The 26,138-nt window shown below is 51.4% G+C and overlaps 2 protein-coding genes across 19 annotated transcripts in view; one reads left to right on the plus strand and one right to left on the minus strand.

Annotated features, from left to right (window-relative positions):
- Positions 1–5,925, plus strand: part of FDFT1 (farnesyl-diphosphate farnesyltransferase 1) — a 31,828-nt gene extending 25,903 nt beyond the window's left edge. For all 3 annotated transcript variants that reach the window (XM_004004451.6, XM_042243553.2, XM_027964618.3), the window contains one exon: positions 202–5,925. In XM_004004451.6, coding sequence (XP_004004500.1) covers positions 202–423 — 222 coding nt within the window. In that variant the 3' untranslated portion in view covers positions 424–5,925. The remainder of the gene's footprint in view (positions 1–201) is intronic.
- CTSB (cathepsin B) lies at positions 4,987–25,902 on the minus strand. Of its 16 annotated transcripts, none has more exons than XM_060408806.1 (15): positions 25,811–25,902; positions 20,351–20,460; positions 18,421–18,457; positions 17,819–17,862; positions 16,554–16,653; positions 14,741–14,840; positions 13,407–13,557; positions 12,699–12,784; positions 11,693–11,807; positions 9,775–9,893; positions 8,872–8,957; positions 8,431–8,574; positions 7,948–8,064; positions 6,715–6,843; positions 4,987–6,113 (listed from the first exon to the last, which is right to left on the minus strand). In XM_060408806.1, exons 7-15 carry the CDS (start codon positions 13,530–13,532, stop codon positions 6,028–6,030), a joined length of 1,008 nt encoding a protein of 335 aa, XP_060264789.1. In that variant the 5' UTR covers positions 13,533–13,557; positions 14,741–14,840; positions 16,554–16,653; positions 17,819–17,862; positions 18,421–18,457; positions 20,351–20,460; positions 25,811–25,902; the 3' UTR covers positions 4,987–6,027.
- Between the last annotated feature and the right edge of the window lie 236 nt (positions 25,903–26,138).

Here is a 26,138-nt window from a genome sequence, read left to right on the forward strand (position 1 = left end):
AGGGGATCACCCAGACTAGGCTGATATCCTGCCTTATTAGTGGAGTGGTTTAGGGTTGTTACTTTTGTATTCTGTGAGCCTCAGTTTTCTCACTGGTCAAATGGGCATAAAATGCCTGGCTGTTGCAGATTGTCGCAAGAAGTGAGCACAGATATTTATAAGGTTTTTAGGATTTACTGTGTTTTCCTCTTTCTTCAACAGATTTATCACAGAATTCCCACCTCTGACCCCTGTTCCACTAAAACACGGCAGATCATCTCCACCATCAGGACACAGAATCTCCCCAACTGTCAGCTGGTCTCACGGAGCCACTACTCGCCCATCTACCTGTCATTTGTCATGCTCCTGGCGGCCCTGAGCTGGCAGTACCTGAGCACCCTGTCCCAGGTCACAGAGGACTACGTTCAGACGGGGGAGCACTGACTGGCTCGGTCTGGAGACTGAGCGCCCCACCTCCCCAGCCCCCATCTGGGAAACAGACTGACCTTCTCTTCAAGGATGGATGTGGGCTCCTTCTCTGTTTTCCCCTCCTGTTTTAATCCCTCAAAGAGTTCTGTGGGCCTGGACCTTTAGAAACTGTGACCTGTGGTGGAGAAAAAGATAGGATTAAAGGGAAAGGACACTTAGCCACCTGTACTCACCTGTGCAGGGTTCACGGCTGCCATCAGGGAAGGGGCTGCATCCGGGCCTGCAGAGGAGATCACAGTGTGAATACAGCCTAGAGTTACAATTAAATGTATTTAATGCAAAACAACTTTTGAATACCTATCGCAGTAGAAAGTGAAGTTAATTTTTTTTCCATTCGCTTCTTTTTTCTTTTTCATCGTTTTGTTTCTTCCAGTGGACTTGAATGTAGCAGGTGTGAATATCTGTAGAGTTCTAGGAAATATTCCTAAGAATGCAGACTGTCTGCTGCACGTGAAGCCTGGGAGGCAACTTCTGGTGAAGTTGGCATCATTTCCTCGTTTAAAGGGAGTTTAGGTTTCAGGATTGCCGTTGGTCCCTTCGTAGCAGGTAAGTTTCTAGTTGAAGCTAATGTTTTTGAGATTTTTATAATAAAGAATTGAATTATTCAGCGTTTGTCAAGGGTAGTTCACTTGAAGCCTGGACAGGCATGGCAGGTATGGAACTCCAGGTAAGGAGTTGGTGGTTGAGGCACGGTGGCAGGCTGCTGTCCCCAGAAAGCTGGAACCACCCAGCTGCCCAGCTCCACACTGTTCCTGCCAGGAAGGGAGCAAGGCGTCCCTTCTACTGGCCTGCTGTGCTTCTGGCCAGTTATATTAGCTGTGTTCAGACATTTGATTGAATTCAGAGGTTATTTTGTTTCTCAAGAAAGGCAGATGTTTTTCTGGTGACTGGCTTGAACGCCGAGTGGCACTTAGCCCCATTCCCCCAGCACAATGGTCTGTCTCCCTTTTCCCCCAGGCATTGCTGAAGTTTGGGCCGTGCCCACCCAGTGACTCCCTGAGGCTCAGCACAGAGCCCGAGAATCCCTGTTGGAGGGCATGATAGAACTTTCCAGAAGCCAGGCTCTTGGTGTATATAGTGCACAGTCTGTTTTGCTTCGGCTCTTTACGTAGTGAGTCACCGAAAGAGGTTTGTTCCAGCAATAACTGGGTTCACACTGCTGTACTCATACCGACACAGATTCTGGTCGTGTGGCCGCTGCTGGCCATCTGATAACAGACTGATGGTTAGTTTGACAATAGACTTGGGGTTCATGGAGGTTTCAGGTCCTCAGTTTATTTGAGACTAAAACCAGTCACCACACTGACCCAAAGTTACTTGCCACTTGGGAGCACAGCTCTAAGCCAGACTCAACAGATTTTCCAAGTATTTGTAATTTAAGCATCAAAACTTAGTCTTGATATTCCAAGGTAGGTTGTTAAGATTTATATGTTGAAACCTATTAGTTCTGCTAAAGTTCACATCGGACACAGGACAAGCTGGTGGCAAACCTTGGTCTGAGGATGCACTGGAAGGTTCTCTCCTCGCTCAGCCGTGATCTATGGGGCTTTCTGAACCTCTGGGTGGTGTGGGTCCCTCCCAGCTGTAAAGCTGTTGGGGCTCTTGGCCCTGGTACACACTCCTAAGCTCTTTGGAAGAACATTTGCCTTCTAAATGTTTCTCTACTATTGATATAATTGCCAGATAAATACAAGATGTACAGTTAAATTTGAATTTCAGATAAACTTTCTTCTAGTATAATTATATCCCAAATATCACACAGGACATATTTATACTTTAAAAAGGTGTTCTGGGACTTCCCTAATGGTCCAGTGGTTAAGAATCTGCCTGCCAGTGTAGGGGACACAGGTTCAATCCCTGGTCTGGGAAGATCCCACATACTCGGAGCAACTAAGCCCGTATGCCTAGAGCCCTTGCACCTCAACAAAGAGGAACCCTCCCTCCCTCACTGCGACTAGAGAAGGCACAGGCATAGCATCTCCGGAGACCCAGCATAGGCCAAAAAACAGATTTTTTAAAAAGGACTTCTGAATTCAAGTTGGGCATCCTGTACTTTTAGTCTCTAAATCTGTCAGCCCTGCCCTCTACTCTGCACTGTAATTATATGTATAGCATCCTTGGTATAGTCTACTTGGTTCCTACTTCCAGTGAGAAGTTTTAAGTTGTCCTCACAGGAGTTTCTGACAAATCTGAATCTAGGGCTCTAATTCAAGAAGCTCACAGAGCCCAACCCCATTTGGGCAGCTTTCTGGAGTTGTAACTAAGACCTGCACCCATAAACACACCCACCCTTCCCTGGGAAACTGCTCCGAAGCCCCCATCTTCTATTTACTGGGCCCCTTCTCTGGGGCTGGGGGTGTAGCGGAAGGAGGAGGAGGAGGAGTGGCTGGATGTCTGATAATTAACAGGCATTCTAGGTTCTTACTTTGGGGAACAGCTCTAAGGCTGAAGGTGAACTGGCCTGAAGGTTCCAGATTACTAGGACCATGCTTTCTCATAGATTTTTCCTAGTCATGTATGGATGTGAGAGTTGGACCATAAAAAAGGCTGAGTGCCAAAGAATTGATGCTTTTAAACTGTGGTGTTGGAGAAGACTTGGACTGCAAGGAGATCAAACTAATCAATCCTAAAGGAAATCAATCCTGAATATTCATTGGAAGGACTGATGCTGAAGCTGAAACTCCCAATACTGTGGCCACCTGACTCACTGGAAAAGATCCTGATGCTGGGAAAGACTGAAGGCAGGAGAAGGGGACGACAGAGGATGAGATGGTTGGATGTCATCACCAACTCAGTGGACAAGAGTTTGAGCAAGATCCAGGAGTTGGTGATGGACAGGGAAGCCTGGCGTGCTGCAGTCCATGGGGTCACAAAGAGTTGGACACAACCGAGTGACTGAACTGAAGCTTTCTCAGGAGACCTGGGGAGGTGCCTCAAAACCTGCATTTTTAACAGGTCCCCTGTCAGTCTCAACTGCGGACTCAGGTCTGCCCCAAATTCTCCATGTCTTAGAACCTTGGAGATGGCAGTGCTGCCGGCCCATGGGCCAGTCCTGAGTAGCAGGGCTCTTCAGTGTAGTGTTCTGATGCATGCTCCGAGTGGGATAGACTGATCGACCTTTGCTCCCACTTCTAACAAAAATATGCCCTCCTCCACTTGAAGAATGAAAAGGCACTATCACTTCCAACCGTCCCTTTGCTTGGAGGCACCCAAGAAAAAGTGAGCCGAGGTGACAAGGTGGTATCAGTGTGGCAGTTTTTTTTACTGAAGTAGTGACATCAATCCCAACCCTAAATGCTGCTTTTTGTTTCCTATCAACGATTCCTTAGGCCGAGCATGAAGATGCCCTAAGGTCCATTTTGGTCCACTTAGAGCATCTCTGCTAGCTTCCGGGTAAGGATGGAGGTGCCGGTGGGTACATAGCATGGATTGGAGAAAGTAGGAAATGGGATTATTCAACTCAAGTTTAGGAGTGGGTAGAAAATGTTAGAACCGAGGTTATGCATGTTTCCTAGCTGAAATTGTACAAATAATGCAATGATATATTTACAGCTTTAAACTTCATTAAACATTCCATAAGTACTGGGTTCCACCAGTTTTTCCTACAATGTTAACGAGAAGTTTAAGAGCTTGCATGAGGTAGTTCTGATCCTAACTTCTGAAGCACATCCGAGGTCCAACCTCCCCGCTTCTCAGAAGAGCACTGGTCCAGCCCCCAGTCGTGGAAGGGAAGTGAGCTGTGGTATCAACAGGGCGGTGATGGCGGGAGAGGGGTGGATGTTGCCAACTCTAATGGCCTCCTGATCCCTCAAGAACTGGAGTCCTTCCTTTGTGTATGTATGTTCCTGTGATGTTGGGAAAGATCGGGGGCAGGAGAAGAGGACGACAGGATGAGATGGTCGGATGGCATCACCGACTCAATGGACATGAGTTTGGGTGAACTCCGGGAGTTGGTGATGGACAGGGAGGCCTGGCGTGCTGCGGTTCATGGGGCCGCAGAGTCGGGACACAACTGAACTGAAACTGTTCCTGCGTGTTATCTAGGACAATGCAAAAGAATACAAAGGAATACGTAATTAAAAAAACTTATTTGGCTGCACTGGATCTTAGTTGCAGCATGTGGGATCTAGTTACCTGCAGGGACTGAATCGGGCCCCTGCACTGGGAACACGGTCTCAGTCACTGCGCCACCAGGGGACTCCAGAAATAAATAATTCTTAACCAGCAATGTAAATCCAAGAGACCAGGAGCTCATAAAACCACACGTGGACTCGGCCTCCACCCAGTTCCAACGCTGGAGGGCCCCAGGACGCTGGCCTTGTAGAAGGGCTGGTCACACCACCACCACGCACGCCTGCAGGACTCCAGGTCACTGCTGGCATATGGTTGGTGAGAGAGGTGAGCGTTCTTCCCTCAATAAAACAGGGACAGAGCTGCTCAATCAACAGAAGAGGGCCGATGAGAATAACAGGAAAATAAGAGATGAGGCACCATGGTTTGAAAGTACAGCAGCAGCAATGTAGTTAAAATTAGGTGTTTATTTGGTTCCACTCAACTGAGGCAAGACATTCCTGGTTAGAGGTTCAAGGGCACCCAGATTCATGGGAACACGATTCTTTCTAGGGGATGAGGAGAGACAGCAGCTAGAAGTCCACAGACAGTGACACACAACCCTGGAGCTGCCACCAGAATGCAGGCTTCACGCGGAAGGAGAGGCTTTTTACTGGCAGGCAGCATTCCTTGTGTTTAACAGGGGGAAGCAGTGATTGTGAAAGGTACAAGTTGGCTTCCTGCCAAACTAGTTTCGCTGTGGATTAGAGGGCAGCAAGGTCAGTCAAGTCACAACCGCCTAGTTTGAAGGAGACAATCCATACAAGTAGTACAGCTCTTCCATCTCATTCACATGATTAGCCGAGGTGCACAAAAAGAAAACTTAAAAGGATCACAGCAAGGACAGGACCAGAGAGGGTGAGCCGTGCTGCGAAGCTCGACAGATGCGGGGGACCTGGGAGAACAATAGGGCTTTCTCCAAAGGGCTGCCCCACGGTCTCGTCTCAGATCTGTCCTACTCCAGATCCAGAAAGCTGCCTGCTTGTGCAGGGACCTAACTAGGAACTCTGCTTTCCACTCTTGGAAATTACAAACCCTTCAAGGTCTTGCTCCCTGGTGATGCAGAGGTAGGGGTGGGGGGCAATACAGAAGTGGTCAGGGCAGAAGCAGGGGCAGCGGGCACTACACAGTTGGTCTACAGGGGAAGGTCCGCCCTGCTGCGGCAGCGGCTTGTATGTCTGTGTGTGCGCGCTGGGGCAGCAGTCTGTCCCTGGGCAGGCCTGGCTGTGTCCCTGGAAGACAGACCCGATGGCAGACACACAGCTTGGCCCAACCCAGTCTTCTTCAGACCCTGCCTAAGATCCCTTATATCTTATCATAATTCAAAAAATAAAAGACATCCTAACACCCGCCCCCCACCCCTCCACCTCAGCCCCAGTCCAAGTGGCTGTATTTAGGGGAAGACTGGCCCTGGGTCAGCAGACAGACCCCTCACGCAGATCAGATCTTCTAGTGCTGATGAGCGCACGGCATTCCAGCCACAATTTCCGACTCGATTCCACAGTGGTCCTGTCCTCTGAGGATTTTGAAAAAGCCTGGAAAGCAGGAGTAAGACGCATTTAGTCTGCTTGGATTGTGACCTTTGCCGACACACCTAGCGTGCATGCTCAGTCATGTTTGACTCTGTGATCCCATGGACTATAGCCCACCAGGCTCATCTGTGCATGAGATTTCCCAGGCAAGAATACTGGAGTGGGTTGCCATTCCCTTCTCCAAGGGATCTTCCTGACCCAGGGATCAAAACCGCATCTCCTGTGTCTCCTGAATCAGCAGGCGAATTCTTTACCACTGAGCCACCTGGGAAGCCACAGACCCACCCCTGAAAGACAGGGGAATGGAAGTCACAAACCAGCCCCAAAGCTGTCACCAACTGGCACACACGGTGATCAGCGGGCTTCCACTTAACCTCCCACTCAGTCCTACATCAGACTTCTGGATGGTATGGCCCCCTGCCCCCTGCACCTGTTGCCCTGAGGAACCAGGATGAGCACATCTGGCTTGAGGCTATGCCCCCATCCACACACCTCTTGGGATCAGAGGCTGCCCTTGTGGCAAGGGGAAGCCCCAGCACAGCTGGCGGACACGATGCCCACTGTGCCCTGGCTTGGGTGCCCTCCTAGCGGGCACTGTGCTCACCTTTGTCACCCCAATCAGTGTTCCAGGAGTTGCCGACCAGCCAGTAGGGGGTGTCGTTCTCCACTCCCCAGCCTAGGATGCGGATGGCGTGGCCTCCCATCATCTCTCCGGAGACGTGCTGGTACACCCCTGAAGGGGAGGACAAGGCCCTTCAGGCTCAGCCTGGGCACCGCTGGTCTCCCACAGCAGCCCACCCGCTCAGCTGGCCAACCCCACAAAGGACAGATGGAACCAGGACAGGCCCTGGTGTTTCACGGGAAGACTCCAGGGATTCCCATAACATCTGGGAATTATTTAAATATATTTTTGAAAGCCCAGCACACTTGAACATGGGGGATAAATATTAAGATGGAGGGCAATACAATGTGCTTGTTGGCTGCCTTTTAAGTTAGAAACTCTGACACATTAAAATATCAACGATTATTTTTTGTACATACTAGGACTCCATGCAATGACTTGTCAAAGGCATTCTGTGGCTTAAGAGTTTTAAATTGCTAATCTGGGGCACACCATGCAGACTGGGTGCTAAGGAAGAGGGCTGGGCTGGCAGCTGCAAGTCTGACTGATGGGAAGAGATACCCGCTAAGGTGCTCAGAGGACCACCAGGTTACTGATGAATGACTGTCCAATTGGAAATGTGTTCTCTTTTATAACACTGGTGGAAGTTAAGAATTGCCAGGTTTAAAATTTTTTTCTCACCAGGCAACTCGGTCTTTTTTTTTTTTTTTTTCAAATGACTGGAGAGCTTTGAGTTTTTGAACAAGCAGAATACAAAATGAGACAGAAGTCCTCAGCACAGACTGTTTGTCTGGAACGGGGGATTTCTAAGACAGCTCTTGGGTGGGGACCATCCTGCCCCCTTCCCCCTTTGAGTCCCCACAGGAAGATGCTCCCCGTTTCCTCACCCACTGGGGGCTGGGCACAAGGCTAAGACTTTGTCAAGACAAAGATGACGGAGGAGGTCACTCAGTGCAGACACGGGAAACCTGCGCATGTGCTGGGGAAGTGATGGAGCTGGAGAGATGGGGCCAGCGGCTCCAGAAGGAGCAGAAAGTAGGAGACGCTTGGGAGGAGAGGTGTTGGCCATGGAGAGGGCGGGTGCGAGGGGCTGAGAGAGTGGCCAGCGGCATGCGGCACTGCTGGAGGCCCAGCGCACCCCCAAGACGTCCTGCCAGCCAGGAACCCATACCTGCCTCCCCGGGTGCCGTCAGTGGGGCTGGGGGGGATACACACCAGACTTGTATAGCAGGAAGTCGGAGTACACAGAGAAGGCCCCCTCGACTGGGCCATTCTTGTAGATCTCTGCCATGATCTCCTTCTCGTTGCTGGAGACGCTGTAGGAACTGCATCCTGCGAAGAAACCAACCAAGTGGGGCAGGCGCCTCCGGCAGGGGGTGAGCCACTCCACGATTCATGGGGTTCCAGCAGGCAGGACCTTGGTGTGTGTGCGTGTGTGCATGAGGCCCTGGAAGCAGGGCAGGAGCAGGAGGCTCCTAGGCCAGATCACTCCCCTGTGACTGAGGGGTTTGGTCTCTTCCTTCTGAGACTGAGGGTCTAAGACTCCGTTCAGGGTGGAGACACGCAGAGAACACTGTGCTGCTCCCTCCCACCAAAGAGGCACTAACCGCATCGCTTCTCCTGACCTATGACTCCAATGCCTGGCCTCCTCCTTCAGCTTTCCTGGGCCCAGGGGCGGGGGTCGCCCATCCCACTTACCAAAATGCTTGTCGTCTTTGTAGGACGGGCTGTAGCCAGGCTCACAGATCTTGCTGCACTTGGGGGTGTCCCCCTCACCGGTGCACGGGGGCCGGGAGCCGTTCACATGGTGCTCACAGGGAGGGATGGAGTACGGTCTGCAACCTGGGGGGCCAAGGAGAAAGGTGGGTGTCAGCAGGAAGCCCCTCAGAGGCCAGAGAGAAGAATCAGGGCGATAGCTCATGAGAACAGAGGTCACCCAGAGTCTGTGGCGCCAGCACTGCCCTCTTCCAGTTGCTGACTCTGTGTACACAGAGCTGCCCCGTCTTCCACCTGAGTTTTCAGCCCAGCGTTCAATGTACCCTCAACCCTGATCTTCACTTAACAGGAGAAAATGAGACCACTATTACTCCTGCTTATAAAATCCATCTGGCTGGATGGGATTTAAAGGCAGACACTCACCTACATGCGAGTCATAGAGGCCCCCGGACACTAAGCCTTTCTTTGTCCAGAAGTTCCAGGCTCCAGAGGGGAAGCCACCGTTACAGCTGAGAAAAGAGCCACTCATTAAACAGTGTGAGAATTGTCCTGGCTGCTCCCAGACCACCACCCACTGCACCCATCACCGCCTCAGCAGCTGGCCTGTCGGTTCTCCCAGATCCCCAAAATTCCCCAATTCTCCTCCTGATAGTCACTTCCTGCTGGGAATCACCCAGGACTGCCCACAAAGTACTTTCATAATCAGAAATACTTTCTGAATCATGTGCTCACCAGGAGGCTGTGTCTTCTCTCTGCACAGGGGTTCTCAAAGGGCAGCACATGATAATCCCTGGGGCTATGTTACAAATACCAATTCCAGGAATTTCATTGCTGTGGGCTGAGACCTACACACTCCCTTTTTACTTTCTTTTCAGGCCCCAGGTTTTTCTAATCTGCAGCCACATCTGAGAACCACTGTTGCAAAACCAAGGCCAGAACTGGCAGAAAACAGGGAGCTGTGTCCCTAATGTGGCTTATCTAGGAATCCATCAAACCTCAGTCACAGAGAAGAAGACAGGCCCCAAGCTGTTCCCCGAGGAAAAGGAAAGGAGAAGCAGCACAATAAAACCCAGAAACTAAACCAGGAACATCTGTTTTCCCCCGACCCAGCCCCAGTCCAGCCCTGTGGGGACCCAGCCTGGTTTCAGGAGCCTCCTAAAAGCAGTATCTCCCAGGGCTGGCTTCCAGATGCCCTGGGGCCCCATTGTGTCTCGGCAGAGACATCGTCCAGCCCGAGGGAGTATCATGCCTGTCCCCTACAGGGAGCCCTCCAGTCCACGTCTACCCACAGGTCTCCTGGGGAAGCTCCCAGGGGCTCCGGCTCACCCGTCCCCACACTCGCTGCCACAGCAGGTCAGCATGTCCTCAGCAGACACCTCCACGTTGACACGCCCCTTGCTGTGGATGCAGATCCGGTCAGAAATGGCTTCCACAGCCCCGAACGCCTGCAGGGACAAGGCCCCCCGAGGTGAGCCCCACTCCACGCTGCAGTCCCTCTAGCCCGCACCCAGGAGACCACAGCTGACACCTCGGGCCTTTCTGGTGGCTTGTTTCCCTCAAGGCTTGTCCTGGGGCTCAAGCTGGGCTTTAAAGCAAGAGACCAGTTCACCCCAGACCTCTATCTGGGCATTCTGAAACATGCAGTTTTTGGATTTTTAACATAAAAGTATAGCTTGCACAAAGGACAAATACTGTTATGATGCCACTTATATGAGGTACCCAGACTAGTTAATATCATAAGAGCTCCCCTCCCCAAAATAAAGAAGTCAGGGGTGGAGTGTACGACTGTTAGCATAACTGATGCCATCTTGGGACCCTACAGTTTCTCTGGTCCCTTTGCTGATGTACCCTGACTGCACGATGCAGTGAATCACTTCTATGTCATCAAAGGCTTTAGTATTTAACAGATTTGTTTCCTAATCATTAGGACCATGTAGCCTCTATGTTCTGTTAGTCCCCAACGATGAAAACTTTCGCTGACATAATGCCTAGTTACCATTCATGAATCTTGACTTAAGAATGTACTTCCCATTTTCAAGCTTCTAACTACCCACCCCCATACCCTAGGTTAGCTATAAAAGTCCAGAGGCTCCTCAGTGGTGTGGAGTGCAGCTGCAAATGCTTCTAGACTCTTGCTCCCACTCATATCCCCCATCCTGATCCTACCCTGTGAGTCACCCTATAATAAACTGATTCACTGATTAAAAAAAAAAACCCAGAAAAATCATAGCACAGGGAACTTTACTAAGTGCTCTGTGGTGACCTAAATCAGAAGGAAATCCAAAAATCGGGGGGTATATGTAGCTGATTCACTTTGCTCTACAGTGAGAACCACCACAACCTCGTAAAGCAATTTTGTGTACGTGTGTTCAGTCGTGCCCAACTCCTTGCAACCCCATAGACTGTAGCCCGCCAGACTCCTCTGTCCTGGGAGTCTCCTGTCCCTGAGAGTCTCCAGGCAAGAATACTGGAGTGGGTAGCCATTTCCTTCTCCAGTGGAGCTTCTTGACCCAGGGATTGACGGGTCTCCCACACTGCAGGCAGATTCTTTACTGTCTGAGCCATCACTCCAACAAAAATTAAAAGAAAAAAAATAAAAGTCATGAGAAACAGAAAGCAGAAGAGTGGTGGCTGGGGACTGGTGGAGGCGAGCAGGAGTTTCTGTCTTGTGGGGATGGAGTCTCAGCTCTCCAAGGTGACGGGTTCTGTGGACTCAGGTGGTGATGGCTGCACAGCAACGGGAATGAACCCGATGCCGCTGGCTGGCACACTGAACGACTGAGATGGTGACATTTATCTCACGTATTTTACCCGCACAAGCACAGTTAGGGCAGCTCATTGACACAGATGCACGGCTACTTCATGAAGCAGTGTGTGCGTGCTAAGTCGCTGTAGTCGTGTCCAACTCTGCGTGACCTTTGGACTGTAGCCAGGCAGAGCAGGGGTCAAAGCTAATGGTGTCTGCTGATGGCCCAGGACAGGGTGTTCAGCAGAAATCAAAACTGCTTCACAACCCATATGTGGGGCATGCCTTGTACAGGACACTCTGCCTGTCAATTCTTCCATCTGGTCCTGCAACGATCACGACCGCCAGGGATCTTTCTTTTACACTAGGGGAGACTGAGCCTCGAGAAGTTTATGTGACTTGCCTAGACTCAACCTGTCTAACCTTAGATCCCCTGGTTGATCCCACCCTTCCTCAGCCCCTCGCCCCAACCCTCCCTTCTGGCCGGCAGGGCCTCACCCAGCAGGAGCCACAGGATCCCTGGTCTCGGATCTCTTTGATGGTTGGGCAGTTTGGCCACTGTTCCCGGGCATCGAAGCTGTCAGGCAGAACCATATCTGCAGCAAATGCGTCCCTGAAAAACGAAAGGTCTCCATCTCAAGTTGTCACCTTACAGTCCGCACCCCCAACCCTGTGGCCTGGGCTGTCACTTGGCAGGGAGAAGCATGAAGATGTGTGGAGGGGGCCATGTGCAAGGACCATGGGCAAGGACATCCCCTTAGAATTTTATTAAATTTTTTTTTTTTTGCTGCGCCATGCAGCATGCAGGATGCTGGTTCCCCGACCAGGGACTGAAATCATGCCCTGAGGAGTAATAGCATGGAGTCCTAACCTCTGCACCGCCAAGGAACTTCCCACTTGGAGCTTGATAAAAACAAAACTGGGTTCTACTCCAAATAACCTACCGTTCTGTATACTTCTGCCTAAATTTATTTTATGCAGATTTTTAAAGGGTTTTAACCTCAGGGTCCAGATAATTACATCTCTTGCTTTCCCCACGCCATCCTGAATCAACATCTGCCAGATGTCCGTCACTTTTCAAACATCTTCACAACAATGGTCCCATCACTTAACTATCCCAGCCTCACAGATTTTTCTAATGCTTTCTTCAAGGAAGTATCTGCGTGAAAAATGCAGACTTTTCCAGAAAAATAAAACATTAATGGCAGATCACATGGTTTTTTTCAGGTTTTCCTTATTCAAGACCATTCAGACCTGAGGCCTCGCCCTCTGCAGCTGGGACCCCTGAGAAGCACAGGAGGAAACTCTGGTGCTGGGAGCGGGGCCCTGTGCCTCAGGCAGGGTCCCTGAAGCTCGGGGGGGGGGGGGGTGCGGGGCGAGTGAGGCCTCTGGATGCCAGGGAAGCCTTCCTGTCTCCCCCTTGCCCCTATGCCAAGCATAATCTCTGCCCACATGGCAGCAGTCCTGGTGCAGTCAGGTGCCCTACCCAGGAGCGGGTACGCACCTCTGGGGCAGCTTGGGCCCGCCCAGGATGGCACCACACAGCTTCTTCACGTAGCTCAGGTCCACGTTGTAGAAGTTGTGTCCAGCCTGGAAAAGAGCCCCACCCAGAGCAGTCACCCACCAACTTGGGGGGGCTGGGGGTGTGGCATGTGCACACCACCCACACAGGGCCTGACAAGGCCAGGGGTTCCCTCAACCCCATAGAGCAAGGGTGCTGGGGCACTGCTTCAGAATGATGTCTCTCCCCCAACCAATTCATGTTGAAACCTAACCCCACTGTGATGCTGTTACCCAGTGGGGGCCTTTAGAGATGATCGGGTCATGAGGGTGTAGTGCCCTTTTATAAGGAGACCCCAGAGATCAAGCTTGCTCCTCAGGCCAAGTAAGGACACAAGAAGTCACCACTTGCCACCTAGGAAAGGGCCCCGACCAGAACCTGGCCACGCTAGCACCCTAATCACATCACCCCAGCTGTGAGCTCCACGGGAGCTGGTTTACCCCCTCATGCAGCTGCACACACTCGTACTCATACTCTCACACACACAGACAACACACACACACACAAGGAAGGGGACAGGGCAGTGGGCACGGGCCTACGCAATCCAGGACCATTAATCAGATCAGCTGTCCAGGACACACCAGCCCCTGGGCCACAGCTGCAGCCCCTCCCTCAGGAGTCAGAACACACAGTGGGGGGCCCCCAGCCCACCTTCCAAGTGGTGTTTTGCTTGTTAACATAGTTGACCATCTCATCAGACAGAGGTGGGAAATGCAGGCTGCTCCGGGCACTGGTCAGCACCAGCAGGCAACTGAGGGTGGCCAAGAGCTGCCACATTTTGAAAACTGGATTGGAGATTCACCTGGAGAGGAAAGGACACAAGACATCGTATGTTTCTTCCTTCAGTTCAAGTGCTCAACACACACAAGGCATCACCTCAGGATGCACTGTTCTGGGGGCCTCGTCCCATCCTCTTTCCGCCGTCTGCCCCCTCATGCTCCTTGGTTTCCCCTTCCAGAACCAGGGTGTCGGCAGAGTGCCTGCAGGGACCTTGGCACCTGTGGGCTCTCATGCCTTGTCTCAGAGTCCCAGCCCGTGCTCACAGCACACAGGACTGCACGATGGACTGAATGTGTCCCCTGCCCACAAATTCAAGTTGCAATCCTACCCCAGAAGGTGATGGTGTCAGGAGGTGGGGCCTTTGGGGGAATGGTAAGGTCATGAGGGTGGAGCCCCTATGAGTGGCATTAGTGCCCTGATTATAAAAAAGATGCTACAGAGCTCCCTTGCCTCTTCCTCCATGTGAGGACACAGGGCAGTCTGACCAGGCAGGGTGACCTCAGTGGACCACACTGGCCCCTGATCTTGGACTCCCAGTCTCCAGATCTGAGAGCAGTAAGTTTGTCTGGAAGCCACTGTCTGTGGCATTCTGCTGCAGCTACCTGAATGGCTAAGAGAGACTGTGTGGTCCAGGAATACAAGACAGCAAGCCAAGGAAGGGCTGTGCCATATGCATAGGCCCCACCGATGTGGGCAGGACACCGTGCCACTTAAGTCACCAAAAGGGCCAGGTAAGGGCTCACTGTCTGAAATGGTGCTGGTCACTGCATGGTTTGTGAACCAACTATCTCGTGAGCTATGAGGTTGGGGCAAAGGCAGCCTGCTGTCTGTCAGAACCCACCCCAGGGCCCAGGTGACAAGCAATGCCAACAAGCCCATCCCAAACAAACAGATAAAGCCGAATCTTCAGGCAAAGTCAAGTCTACGGCCCCTGCTGCTGCGGCCAACCTGCCTCGCCACGCACTACTGGAGCAACGTTTGGGACTGTTCTCAAGTTTGAGCTCCCAAAGAGTAAACCCCTTCCCCTGTGATCACATCTCAACTGGAAGCCCAGTGAGAGAGAAAAAAGGAAACCAAAGATAAATCTCACAAGCCACATTTTGAACACACAAGCAAACACAAGTCCACCTCCAGCTCCGCATGCCTTTCTCGAGAGCCGTGGCCTAGAGCTGGTTTAGCCGGTGGCACAGGTCTCCTGGGACTACCTGTGGTTTTTCCAGTCGGACGAGGACTGTGCTTCAGAGACGGGGCTCCCGAGAAGGCAAGCCGTCCCATTACCACTACGGCCTCAGATCCTGGACTGGCCTGCAGGTCAAGAGACAGGCAAGTTCTAGCTAGGCCTCTGAGTCACACTCTTAGGCAAGAGGCTCTGATGAGAGCAAGAAATATGACCCAGGTGCCACAGCACCGCCGGGCCTGGGGAGATGCCCTCTCAGTGAGTGTGCGTGTGTGTGTGTGTGACGTGGGTGAGAGCGCTGAACACGCTGCCTCCCACACAGTGAATTATATTTAAGCAAAAACAAATCTAAATTTATCTGTTGCTTAAGCAACAAGCCACTGGGAAGAATCCATGTGTGAGGCTGGCCAGGCAGTTCTAGAAAACAGCAGTGACGGAGGCCTGAACCCCAGCGTGGCAAAGGTATGATAAACCCTGGGGGACGCCAGCTCAGGAAGGGGTCCATCAATACAACAGGCCACTTGGAGGCATAGCCTGTGTGTGGCAGAGGCGCGGGAGGAAACACACATCTCAGCGGATGGTGTCTGCACACCTGGTTGTGCATTTACAAAAAGGAAAAACAGTGAGACTGAATCTTTACCCTCAAGTTCTCACACACACAAAAACGCTACATGGGACAAAGGTCTTACATAAAAACACAGAAGTTGTGTGAGAAAATAAGCACACTTTAAAAAAGTAATATTGGGACTACCCTGGTGGCTCAGGGATAAGGAATCTGCCTGCCAACGTGGGAGACGCAGGTTCAATCCCTGACCTGGGAAGATCCCATATGCCTCAGAGCAACCAAGCCCGTGTTCCCCAACTACTGAGCCTTCTCCCTAGAGCCCGGGGACTGCAAATGCTGAGCCCGTGTGCCACAGCTAGACAGTAGCCCCTGCTTGCCAAAACAAAAGAAAGCAGAGACCCAGCAGAGCCAAAAATAAGAATCTTTAAGGTTATCAAAACAAGCATAATATTGGAGTAAGGAATGCCTAAGATTGACATAAAACAGAGCCCTTAAGGGGAAAATGTTCGATTACATGAAAGTAAAGCCTCCCTTCTAGAAAAAAAAAATGACAAAATAAAAAACAAAAAGCAAAGTGACAGACAAAAAACAGCCCTTACATATACTTAAGGCTTTGTTTCCCTAATAAGCAAAGGACCCAAAACCAGAACAGAAGCAGCATAACAGAAAACTAGCCAAAGGATATACACAGTTCATGTACAGAAAAAGAGCTACAGAAGGCCAACAGATATTTAAAGATGCTCACTGAAGAGATATTTATCTTCCACCACACTGGCAGAAACTGCAGTGTGATCATTTTCCACTGGGGTTAGAGGTGGGGAATCAGATGCTGCTGCTGCTATTTACCCATCAGTAGGTACCGCCCAGCCTCTATCAGCTCTTCAGTCCACACACCCTTTGACTCAGCAATCTGAGCTTTAGAAATGTATCCCACAAGCCTCAAAACATGAAGACACCGGTACATGGGTATTCACTAAACATTCTTGGTGTTCGCAGAAGACCAAAAAGAAAGCGTCTGTAACAGTAGCTGTTAAGTTGTGGTAAATGGTTATGAACTACAAAAGCAGCCATTAAGAAATGAACCTGCGGAAGTGAACCACACTGTACTGATAATAACGTGTGTGTGTGTGTGTGTGTGTGTGTGTGTGTGTGTATACACATACAGTAAGTGAAAGAAAGCAAAGGAGCAGGTGAGTCATGGCAAGTGTGAGCCCTCAACCCACGTACATGTTTATTCCTGTCACTACACGCAAAATGTCAAGAAAACCATACTCACACATAACTGCTCACACGCGCTATACGTGTGCACGCTCAGTCGTGTCCAACTCCGAGACCCCACAGACTGCAGCCCGCCAGGCTCCTCTGTCCATGGGACTCTTCAGGCAAGAATACTGGAGTCTGTTGCCATTTCCTCCTCCAGGGGATCTTCCCGACCCAAGGATCAAACCCATAGCCCCCAAGCCTCCAACACTGGCAGGCAGATTCTTTACCACTGAGCCACTAGGAAGCCCACGTTCACTATAGAGCCTTCCCTCTTTTTTTAAAAAATTATTTTTTCTGGAGTGAACATGCTATATGCTAAGTTTTGTTCCTGTAGGAGGAATAATACTGGTGCTACCAAAGCCCGAAAGCAACCCAACTGAAAGAACATGTTCTGATGAGGCCCGAGATGCATTTCCAGTCAGAGGCCTTCCCTCCAGTGACTTTCTGCTCAAAACGCTTACCCTTCCCTCCAGTGACTTTCTGCTCAAAACGCTTACCCTTCCCATGTTCAGTGACTCACAGGAAGGCTGCTGCTCACATGACCCCGAGTCAGGGAGTCTCCAAACTGTTAGGAAATATTTCACTGTACATGCATGGGCCAGGAGGGACAAAGGAGCTCTCCAGGGCTTCTTTTTAAAAGGCTTCTAAGCAGAGAAGAAGAAGGTTCCTATCGATACCCTGACTTACACTTGTCATCTCAATGCTGCCCTGAGAAGATGTGTGTGCTCCCCGCATGCAGACCCACCCCTGCAGCTGGAGGCCTGGCCGACAGGCCCATGAGAATCATAGCTGGAAGGGTCGCCATCCTCGGCCCTCACCACAGCCTGTCCAGGTCACAGGAACACAGCTGAGTCCCCAGGAAACCAGAGGCCATCCTCGTGAATGCTCCCTGTGTGTCAAAGTGGAGTGTCCCCAGGACCTCTGGGGGCTTAGCCAGCTGCTCAGTGTGCAAAATGGGGTGCTTTCATGCAAGCCGGACCACATGTAAGATTTCTCTGGTTTCCTGGTGGCAGGGAACGTGGGCAGCTCCCAGCCTGGGCCCAGGATCCCACCCTGCTTTCCTGCTCTATGGGTCCTACTCCCTGGCTCCTATCAACTGTTCTCCCAGCTCAACCCCGGCCTCAGTGAGAACAAGACCCGTGAACCTGGGGATTGCAGCAAAGCACGAACCACCGGCCCAACTCGCCCACTGGAGCGGCAGCATCACATAAGAGCATCTGGGTTGCAGCTCAAGGATGAGCTCCAAGCGTGTAGTCCGGAGACCTGGATTCTACTTACTTCCTAAGTGTGCATCTGCCTTCACTTAGCCTCAGTCTCACCACCTGTAACATGGGGCTAATGACCACTCGTGTCCCGCAGTGGAAGTCCAGAGTGAGAGGAGGGTGCCTGCCACAGTCAGAAGGCAAACAAAGCCTCCTCCCTCTTCTCTTCTCTCCTTTCTCCATTCACAGCCCGTGCCAGACAAGCCCAGTTCACACAAACCCACCTACCTACATCCACGTCACAAAGAGCCCGACATTAAAACAGGTGTTAACTGCAGCTGACCTCCCAGTGGGCCTCCCTTTCTGGCTGTCCGGAAGCTACTGAGATCCCAGAGAATATGGAGTCAAGTTTCTCCTCCCAAAGGGACAGACCGATGTCCAGGGCAGTGGCAACTGCATTCCAGCGGGTGCTGGCCTCCGCAGACACCGTGAACAAGGGACAAACTACGCACAAACCGCTGGAGGCCCAAGCTGTGCTGTTAGCTGGTGCCATGGCCTCAGCACGGAACACAGCCAGTTTTCACTTCCCCTCTTTCGGGCAAACATTTCCCTTTTCTCATTCTGTGGGGGTATTTTTTCCCCCTTAAAAACTGGGGAGAAAGAATAGAAAGTTCTTACTTTGAGTCAAGAGGGCTCCCATACAGGATTACGACACCTGCAAGTCACAAGACCACGTCAGGGTGTGGACCGAGCAGAAGCAGCTGTGGGCAGATGTGAGTTCCAGCCCTCGGTCAGCTGACTTCCTGGGAAGACAGATCACAGGCTCCACTACGCCCTCTGGCCCTTTTCCAAGCTAATCTCTAGCATTTAAAAATAAGGGCTGCCTCCTGTCTTTCCGCTCCAGACCCCCAGAGCACTTTTGTGTCCAGCCTCCCCCAAGAGCACAGCTGCTCGCCATACCTCCCTGCTGCCAGCTATGGGCTCCGTGGACTGGGGATCAGTAAGGAAGGAAGGGACTGAACACAGGAGTCCTGACATCCCAGGGACATGTAGCCAAGCCTGATTTTTTGTTTATTTTTAAATTTAGTTTTATTTTTGTTGGTGTTGAAATGCATGAAGTCATTTATTCATGATTACAGCTGTGCAAACAGCTGAGCAAATAGCCATCCCAGGGCTTACAGAAGCACCCTCTGCCCTGGGTTCCTGCATGAGAATGGGGAGCTGGTGGAGTTGGAGGCGCACAAAAATGTTGATAGAACACAGGCCTTTAGGACAAGAGCCCAAGCTCGATTTTTTAAACAGCTTTCTTATATGGTTAAGAGCTCTCTGCAGACTGGATTCTAAATCCTAAGGAGGCAAGACATATATACCTGAAATTTCCAAACTGGCCACCTGCAATCCACCGGCTAATCCAGAAAAAGATGGATGCATGTCCAACCAGCCTTTCATCTGGTCCTCTGCTCTTCCTTATCCCTTGCTGTTGTTTTGTCTCTAAGTCGTGTCTGACTCTTTGCAAACCCAAGGACTGTAGCCCTCCAGAATTCTCTGTCCATGGGATTTCCCAGGCAAGAATACTGGAGCGGGTTGCCATTTCCCTCTCTAGGGGATCTTGCCAACCCGGGGATCGAACCCCTGTCTCCTGCATTAGCAGGCGGATTCTTTACCACTGAGCCACCAGGGAAGCACCCTATCCACTGCTGCCACTCAAATACTGTTGACACTTGGCTCTCACAGTTGGCTTAAAAGAACTGAGTGCCTACACTCTGCCAATAGCTACAAATTGAGGCTGTTTCTTATGCAGCAGAATGGCTCTAGGTAGGGGTAAGGTAGGAGGTTTGGAGGATTGTGAACATTCAGTGGGACCATGTTAGAGCTCGTGTTTCTTTCTCTTCCACAAAGACCACTCTTGCCTCTCGCTGTCGCCATGAGCACTTGTACCCTTGAAGCTGGGGCCATTTCAGGGCACCCACACAAAACCAGGCACCCCTTCGCGTCCCCTGGATGCCAGCTGCTCACCGACACCTCCATGCTGGAGCAGCAAGCACCTTGACTTCAAATGGGCTCTCACTGAACTGAAGGACACCTGGGCCCCCTCCTCTCTCAATCTGAATCATAGCCTCCATGTGGTCTTTCTGTTGGATGTCTTGGTTCCTAACAGAAATGTGTTCAGCTGCTTTGAATTCAAACTGGAGCTCAGTAACAACCTAGAAGGGTGAGATGGGGAGGGAGGTGGGAGGGAGGTTCAGGTGGGAGGGGACATGGGTAAACCTATGGCTGATTTATGCTGATGTTTGGTAAAAACCAACGCAACACTGTAAAGCAATCATCCTTCAATTAGAAATAAATACATTAAAAAAAAAAAAAAGGCAAGCAGAAAGGGTTGCCGGTCTTCATCCTCAGTGCTGAAGAGATAGATAGCCGGACATGAGCTGGTTATCTGGCCCCTAGAGCCAGGCTCCCTGCAGCTGAATGCCCCCCAAGCAAGTGCTGCGAGACCCAGAAAAGGCATCTACCGCCTCACTGCAGGCTCCACGAGATCCAGGAGCCGTGAGACAGATCCCACCACCCTCACCCACCTAAGCTCTTTAGGACACTCATGGGGACTCACCCTGCTCCCCATCTGCCAATCGTCTGCCCGGAATGAGTGACTAATTCCCACCAAGTTCTGCAGTGTGGCTTCCTCAAGCTGCTCTCCCCTGGTGCCTGGAAACCGCGTGGCTGCAGTGCCCGCAAATGGAACATCAGTTAACACACTATTGGCCAAAGACGCATTATGGTCACGGGTGTCAGTTTCTGCAAAAATTCCCCAGTCAGCAACGTGTTAAGATCAGTCACAACAGCTCGCACCCTACAAAGAGTAGAAAAATACTAGCCTAGGGCCAAAACAGGCTTTCTAGGTGGCTCAGTCTTAAAGAATCCACCCACCAATGCAGGTTCGATTCCTGGCTTAGGAAGACCCCCTGGAGAAGGAAATGGCAACCTACTCCACTATTTTTGCCTGGGAAATCCTATGGACAGTGGAGCCTGGTGGGCTATAGTCCATGGGGTTGCAAAGAGTTTGGACACGACTGAGCCACTAACAGGCCTAAAAAAATGGACCCCCACGAAGGTCCTTGGTAGTCAAAAAATGTTGTTTTTTTAAAAAGCAAGACCATTTGGGCAAGGTTCTGGAAAGTTGTAGAAGCTTTTGCTTGCCAGCTTGCTCCCAGACTCAGATGCTGACTTACTGAGATGCTGAAGGGGTCACTTCGTCCCCACTCGGTCTCAGTCAATAAAACGGGCATGCTGCCTGGATTCTGAAGGACCTTGAGGCCACTTTATAAAAGCTTTCAGAAATCCTTGAAGATTCAGATGAGATTAGTGTTCCAAGCCTCTCCAGCCAGCAGGAACACAGCAGCTCCTTAATTTAACTTGAGGCTAGATGACATCTCCCTGCTGGCTGGGCACTGGGGGCACAGAAACATAAGCAGATACAAAAGCAGGCAGCAGAAAGGCCTCACCTCTCTTATGTGGTCCTGGTTTCCCTGCCTGGGCCCCTGAGAAGATACATGCCCCTCATCAGGGTGCCGCCTGGCTCGGAGCAGACAGCCCTACAGCCACGCAGGAAAACAGTGTCTCAGGGACCACGTGAGACAGTTTCTCACAGAACACATCTCCCTGTGCACAGGCCGGTTAACTCCTCCCTCCCCAGGGTAATTCCTTCTGTCCTCAAACTTACCCCAGTGGGCAGCGGTTGTAGGGGAGGAATCAAGATCTTCCTCAAATGATGGTTTGCGTGTGTGCCTGCATGCTCAGTTGCTCAACTGTGCTCGACTCTTTTGACCCCCCTGGACTGTAGCCCACCAGGCTCCTCTGTCCATGGGATTCTCCAGGCAAGAATACTGGAGTGGGTTGCCATTTCCTCCTCCAGGAGATCTTCCTGACCCAGGGAACAAACCAGTGTCTCCTGCATTGACGAGTGGATTCTTTACAACTGCACCACCAGGTGAGCCCAAATGATGGTTTATTTTGCTCTTAACCACCAGAACATAGCACCCCCTAAATATCTGCAGAGTTAAGTAGAGGCAGAAGGGGCGGGGGCTGGAGGCTCCCCGTGGATGTGTGACAAAGCCTCAACCCTAAGCCACGGGACTTGTTTGTTCCAATGAACATATCTTGCCCAACTCCAGGTCAGCAGGTCATGGAGAAGCCCAGCCTCGCTGGGTCTCTTGGCAGAATAGCTGGTCTCACTGTGCTCTATACGGAGTCCTTTCACTATCTAGATATTTGTCCCATCCTCCTTCCTGTACCCTTGCTGGTAATTCTAGGTTATCCTGATGGCCACACTGAGTGAGTTACTGGCCAGGTAAGAGACATGTAACCACAGTCAGACTGCAGGCACATCCCTCCTAGCACATTCATAACACAGTAACGCTGGAAAAGGACCCCTGGTCCCGATTAAGGTTTTTGTTTCCCAGGTGAGGGGACCTGGAGCTTGAGAAAAGACTGAGAGCAAGCTCTGGATGGTGTACCTGGATGTGGACAGAACTGCCAAGAAATGGAACTGGAGAGATTTCTCCACAATCATCTGGGTGGCGTGCGCCCCCCCCCCCCATCATGTCACAAACCTGCGGGTGCCTCAGTTTTCCCATCTGTAAAGTGGAAGATTCAGACTGCTAGCACCCCGAACCCACACGTGTCCTCAAAGTTAAAAAACACAGAGATTATTACCTAACTGAAGACAAGTCCAGATGCCTAGCTTAGGATCAAAAGAAACCTTCTTAAGTTCCAGCTGTTGACAAACATACTAAAGCCCACAAATTACCACTGATCAACAACAAAATAGAAAAACCTCATCAACAATTTCCTAGGGCAAAGAATTAAACTGGAATTCCCAACCGTGCCAATTAAAACAAGGACAGCTTTTCAAACACATCAGATGGGCAGAAATCAAACTCTGGCAATACCTAGTGTTGGTAAATATGAGGAACAAGAACCCTCAAGGCCCTGAGACTACGTTGGTGAAACTTCAGTGGGCAGCACTGACATCCAGAAAACAGATGGTGCACACACCTTAGGACCGAGCACCTTCCCGACTTCTGCTTCTCCCCCAGAGAAACCCGTGCAACTGTCTGAGAGACTGGATTCTGTAGCCTTGTGAGGACAGTGAAAAAGCAAAACCCACCTAACTGTCCCTCAGGACAGAAATACACTGTGCGTTTAAAATGAATGAACTGGGTCTGTATGGATCAATGTAAATCAATGTCACAGACACCACTGGAAAAGGATACATGTGGTATAATTAAAGTCATATGCATTTCAATAACATTATTGATAAATTGACACAGATACAAGGATTAAAAGAACAATAAGGGGATTAAAAAAAAGTCACGCAGGAAAATTAGAAAGAGAAGAGCAGGGACATTCCTGGCAGTCCAGTGATTAAGACTTTGCCTTCCAATGCAAGGCGGTAGGGATCTGAGATTCTTGGCTGGTTGGGGAGCTAAGATCCCACATACCTAAGTGGCCCAAAAGCCAAAGCATAAAACAGAAGCAATGTTGTAACACACTCAATAAAGACTTTAAAAATGGTCCACATCAAAAAAAAAAAAGAGAGACAGAGAGGAGAAAGCAGATAGGAGTTACAATGTCCCTTAGGAACTAGACACAGACTTGCAGAAAAGAAGCTGAAAGTTGCTGCCTGCAGAGGGGGCCTGTGACCAGGAGGGAAGGCCCTGACTCCACCACCCACCCTCCTCCCCACCCAAACACACAAGGCTGAGACAAGGAAGCTGTGGGTAGGGCAGAAAGCAGGTGGGGATGAGGCTTGGGCTTTAAAAAGAGACTGAAGCCAAATATTTATATGATGTTTGATCCCTAGATCCCCCTCCTACCCAAACTAGGGTAGAAGGTAAACATATCAGCCATGGAGGGACTCAGGAGTCATTTCTCAAGCACCTGGCTTAAGCAGCTCTGGAGTGGGCCCTAAGTGTTAACCAAGAAAGATGAAGACCCAGGGCACTGAGTGTAAACCAAGAAAAATGAAGACCCAGGACCAGGGGCAGAGTGACAACTGCCTCCTAATACCCAGTGAGTCCAACAAACACCTGCATGTTGCTTAGCTAGATCCATCAACCTGCTGTCAACCCCGACCACCCTACACCCGAGCCTGAACTCTATCAAGGTGCCCGATCTCAATGCTCCTTGACCTACAAAAAATCACCATTTCATACAGTTCAACCTCTCATATTTCCAATACTTGCCTTCTGCCAAACTGTCAAAAACAAACAGACATTGTGGGTTCTCATCCCGAAACATTTCAGTCCTTCTCTCCCAAGGACGGGGATATTCAACACAATCACAACTCATCACCACATTTAAGAAAACCACCCAACCAACTTTCCCAGGTTCACCTGAAAGCACTCTTCCTTCACTCCCCAATGCAGCTGCCAGTGGAAACAAAAGAAATCTTAAGCCCTAAAAGGCATGCAACTTCCTACTCCCAACTCCCAAGGCCAGCAGTTGGGGAAACAGCCAGTCCATAAGGAGGGCCTCGGCTCAAGCTGCTGAGTCAGCAACACACAGGCAGGTGCCTCCTGAAGACAAAGGGCTTCCACCTTCCGAAAAAGGGCTGTCCTGACCCAGCGGCAGCAGAGGTAATTGGAATCAGGGCTCTCGTCTGGTCCAAGTTGCCTCCCCCTGGGCCTGTGAAACCCCCAGATAAGGGATCTGCACCTTTCCACTTGGCAGCACCCCAGCTCTAGGACAGATGCCCCTAAGAGATTTGAGTGAATCCAGGGCACCTTCTTTGGGAAAGCCACAGAGTGGGGCAGCCCAACCTGTTTCTCCACAAAGCTTAAGGGTTACCATTACCAGCGCCAACAGGAAACAATCTTCCATGAAGTTAACAACGTTATGAGAGAAGAAAAGGAAAGTAGCCTTTAACCAATCCAGACACACCGCTAAGGCTCTTTGTCTTATCACCCTGCATCTAAAGATTCAACTGGATGGATGTACCTTGGCAGCTATGCCCCTAGTGAAGGCGCCTGAAGGGTTGTTTTTCCAAGGTAACCAAAGGGGCTAGGTCTCCCTTTGAACCCCATGCCCCTCCAACTGGGTATGGGTCTCAGAGGGATATGGGGCCTATCCTTCTCTCTGTGTCTGCCTATTGGCTTCCTCAGTGCCTGGGGAAGGGGTAGACCAAGGCCCATAAAGCAAGCAAATCCAATTCACATCTACCAGAACGGCCTGGCTGACTCCCAGATTCAGTCACCTCACAATGCTCCCTCTCCCAGACCTCCAGAGTCATCAGCGGAGGGGCAGGCGATGCCCCAGGGACTCTGCCCTGCATCCCCGCTCCCACAGCACCCTGGGCCCAAGCCTGACTCCCTTCCTTAGCAGTGCAGGGCTGGGGCCGCCATTCCACTCCCCTCACACTCCCAGGGAAGAGGCTGGCACCCCGGGCCCTAAAGCCCCCTGTCCTCCCTCTGCTTAGCTTCTCCTCCCTCCATCTGTGGATTTAACTCTTCCTGTAGGTCCCACCCCGTTCCACCCAGTTCCAGGTCCCTGTTTCCCAGCTCCTGTCTTTTGGGGTGCCTGGAACTGTGTGACTGTGTGCAGAAAGTTGCCCAGGAAAATCATTTACAGAAAGAAAACAACTAAGACAGATGTTGATAGTATTTCCTATCAATTCAGCGATCTTCTAAGAAAACCGAGGAACAGAAGCTCACACGGGGCTGGGGAGTCAGGCTGAGGTTTTCCAAAGTCAGCGGGGATCCAGGCCAAGCTCTTCCTCTCAGACTCCTCCCTCGGGTCCGCCGGCAAACTCCCCGCCTCCAGCTCTGGAGACGGCGGACCGTGGGGTCGGGTGACCCGGCCCGGGGTCCGAACAGCACCCGAGACGGGGCACGAGCTTCCCGGACCGGCAGTGCAGCCCGGCAGCCCGCGCGCAGAGCTTGCTTTTTTCATCACAACCACGTCCGGGAGGGCGCGATGCCGCTCGGTTCGCCTGGCTGCGACTCCCCGAGGGTCCCCGCTTCCAACGGCCCGGGACGCCGGCTTCGGCATCCCCTCGCCCGCCCGCACTCACCGCGCTCCGCCGCCGCCGCCGCCGCCGAGGGCCTGGGCCTGCACCCTGAGTGTCCGGGGAGCCGCTGACGCTGGTGCCTGAGCAGCCGCCGTAGCTGCCCGCAGCCGCCCCCGAGCTAAGTACAGCGCCGGGCCCCGCCCCGTGCCCGGCTGACTCGTCACGTGACCACACACTCCCCGCCCCTACTGGAGCGTCACGTGTCCTCCCGCGCCCAGCTTCGCTGGGGCTCTGCTTATACCCGGCGTATCTCCAGGCACCGGCTCGTCGGGGCGCCCGGGAGCAGGGTTTCTGAGTTCCTCCTGTCTACCCCCGGCGCACTGGGACCCTT

This window comes from Ovis aries, chromosome 2, assembly GCF_016772045.2.
Source record: "Ovis aries strain OAR_USU_Benz2616 breed Rambouillet chromosome 2, ARS-UI_Ramb_v3.0, whole genome shotgun sequence".
In the NCBI taxonomy this organism is placed as follows: domain Eukaryota; kingdom Metazoa; phylum Chordata; class Mammalia; order Artiodactyla; family Bovidae; genus Ovis; species Ovis aries.

Coding starts and splice junctions, on each gene's coding strand:
- CTSB (XM_004004452.4), bottom strand. CDS start 13,532: ATGTGGCAGCTCTTGGCCACCCTCAGTTGCCTGCTGGTGCTGACCAGT. Junction 8,575..8,871: donor CCTCTATGACTCGCATGTAG/GTGAGTGTCTGC, acceptor TTGGCCCCCCAG/GTTGCAGACCGTACTCCATC. Junction 6,114..6,714: donor CACTGATTGGGGTGACAAAG/GTGAGCACAGTG, acceptor CCTGCTTTCCAG/GCTTTTTCAAAATCCTCAGA.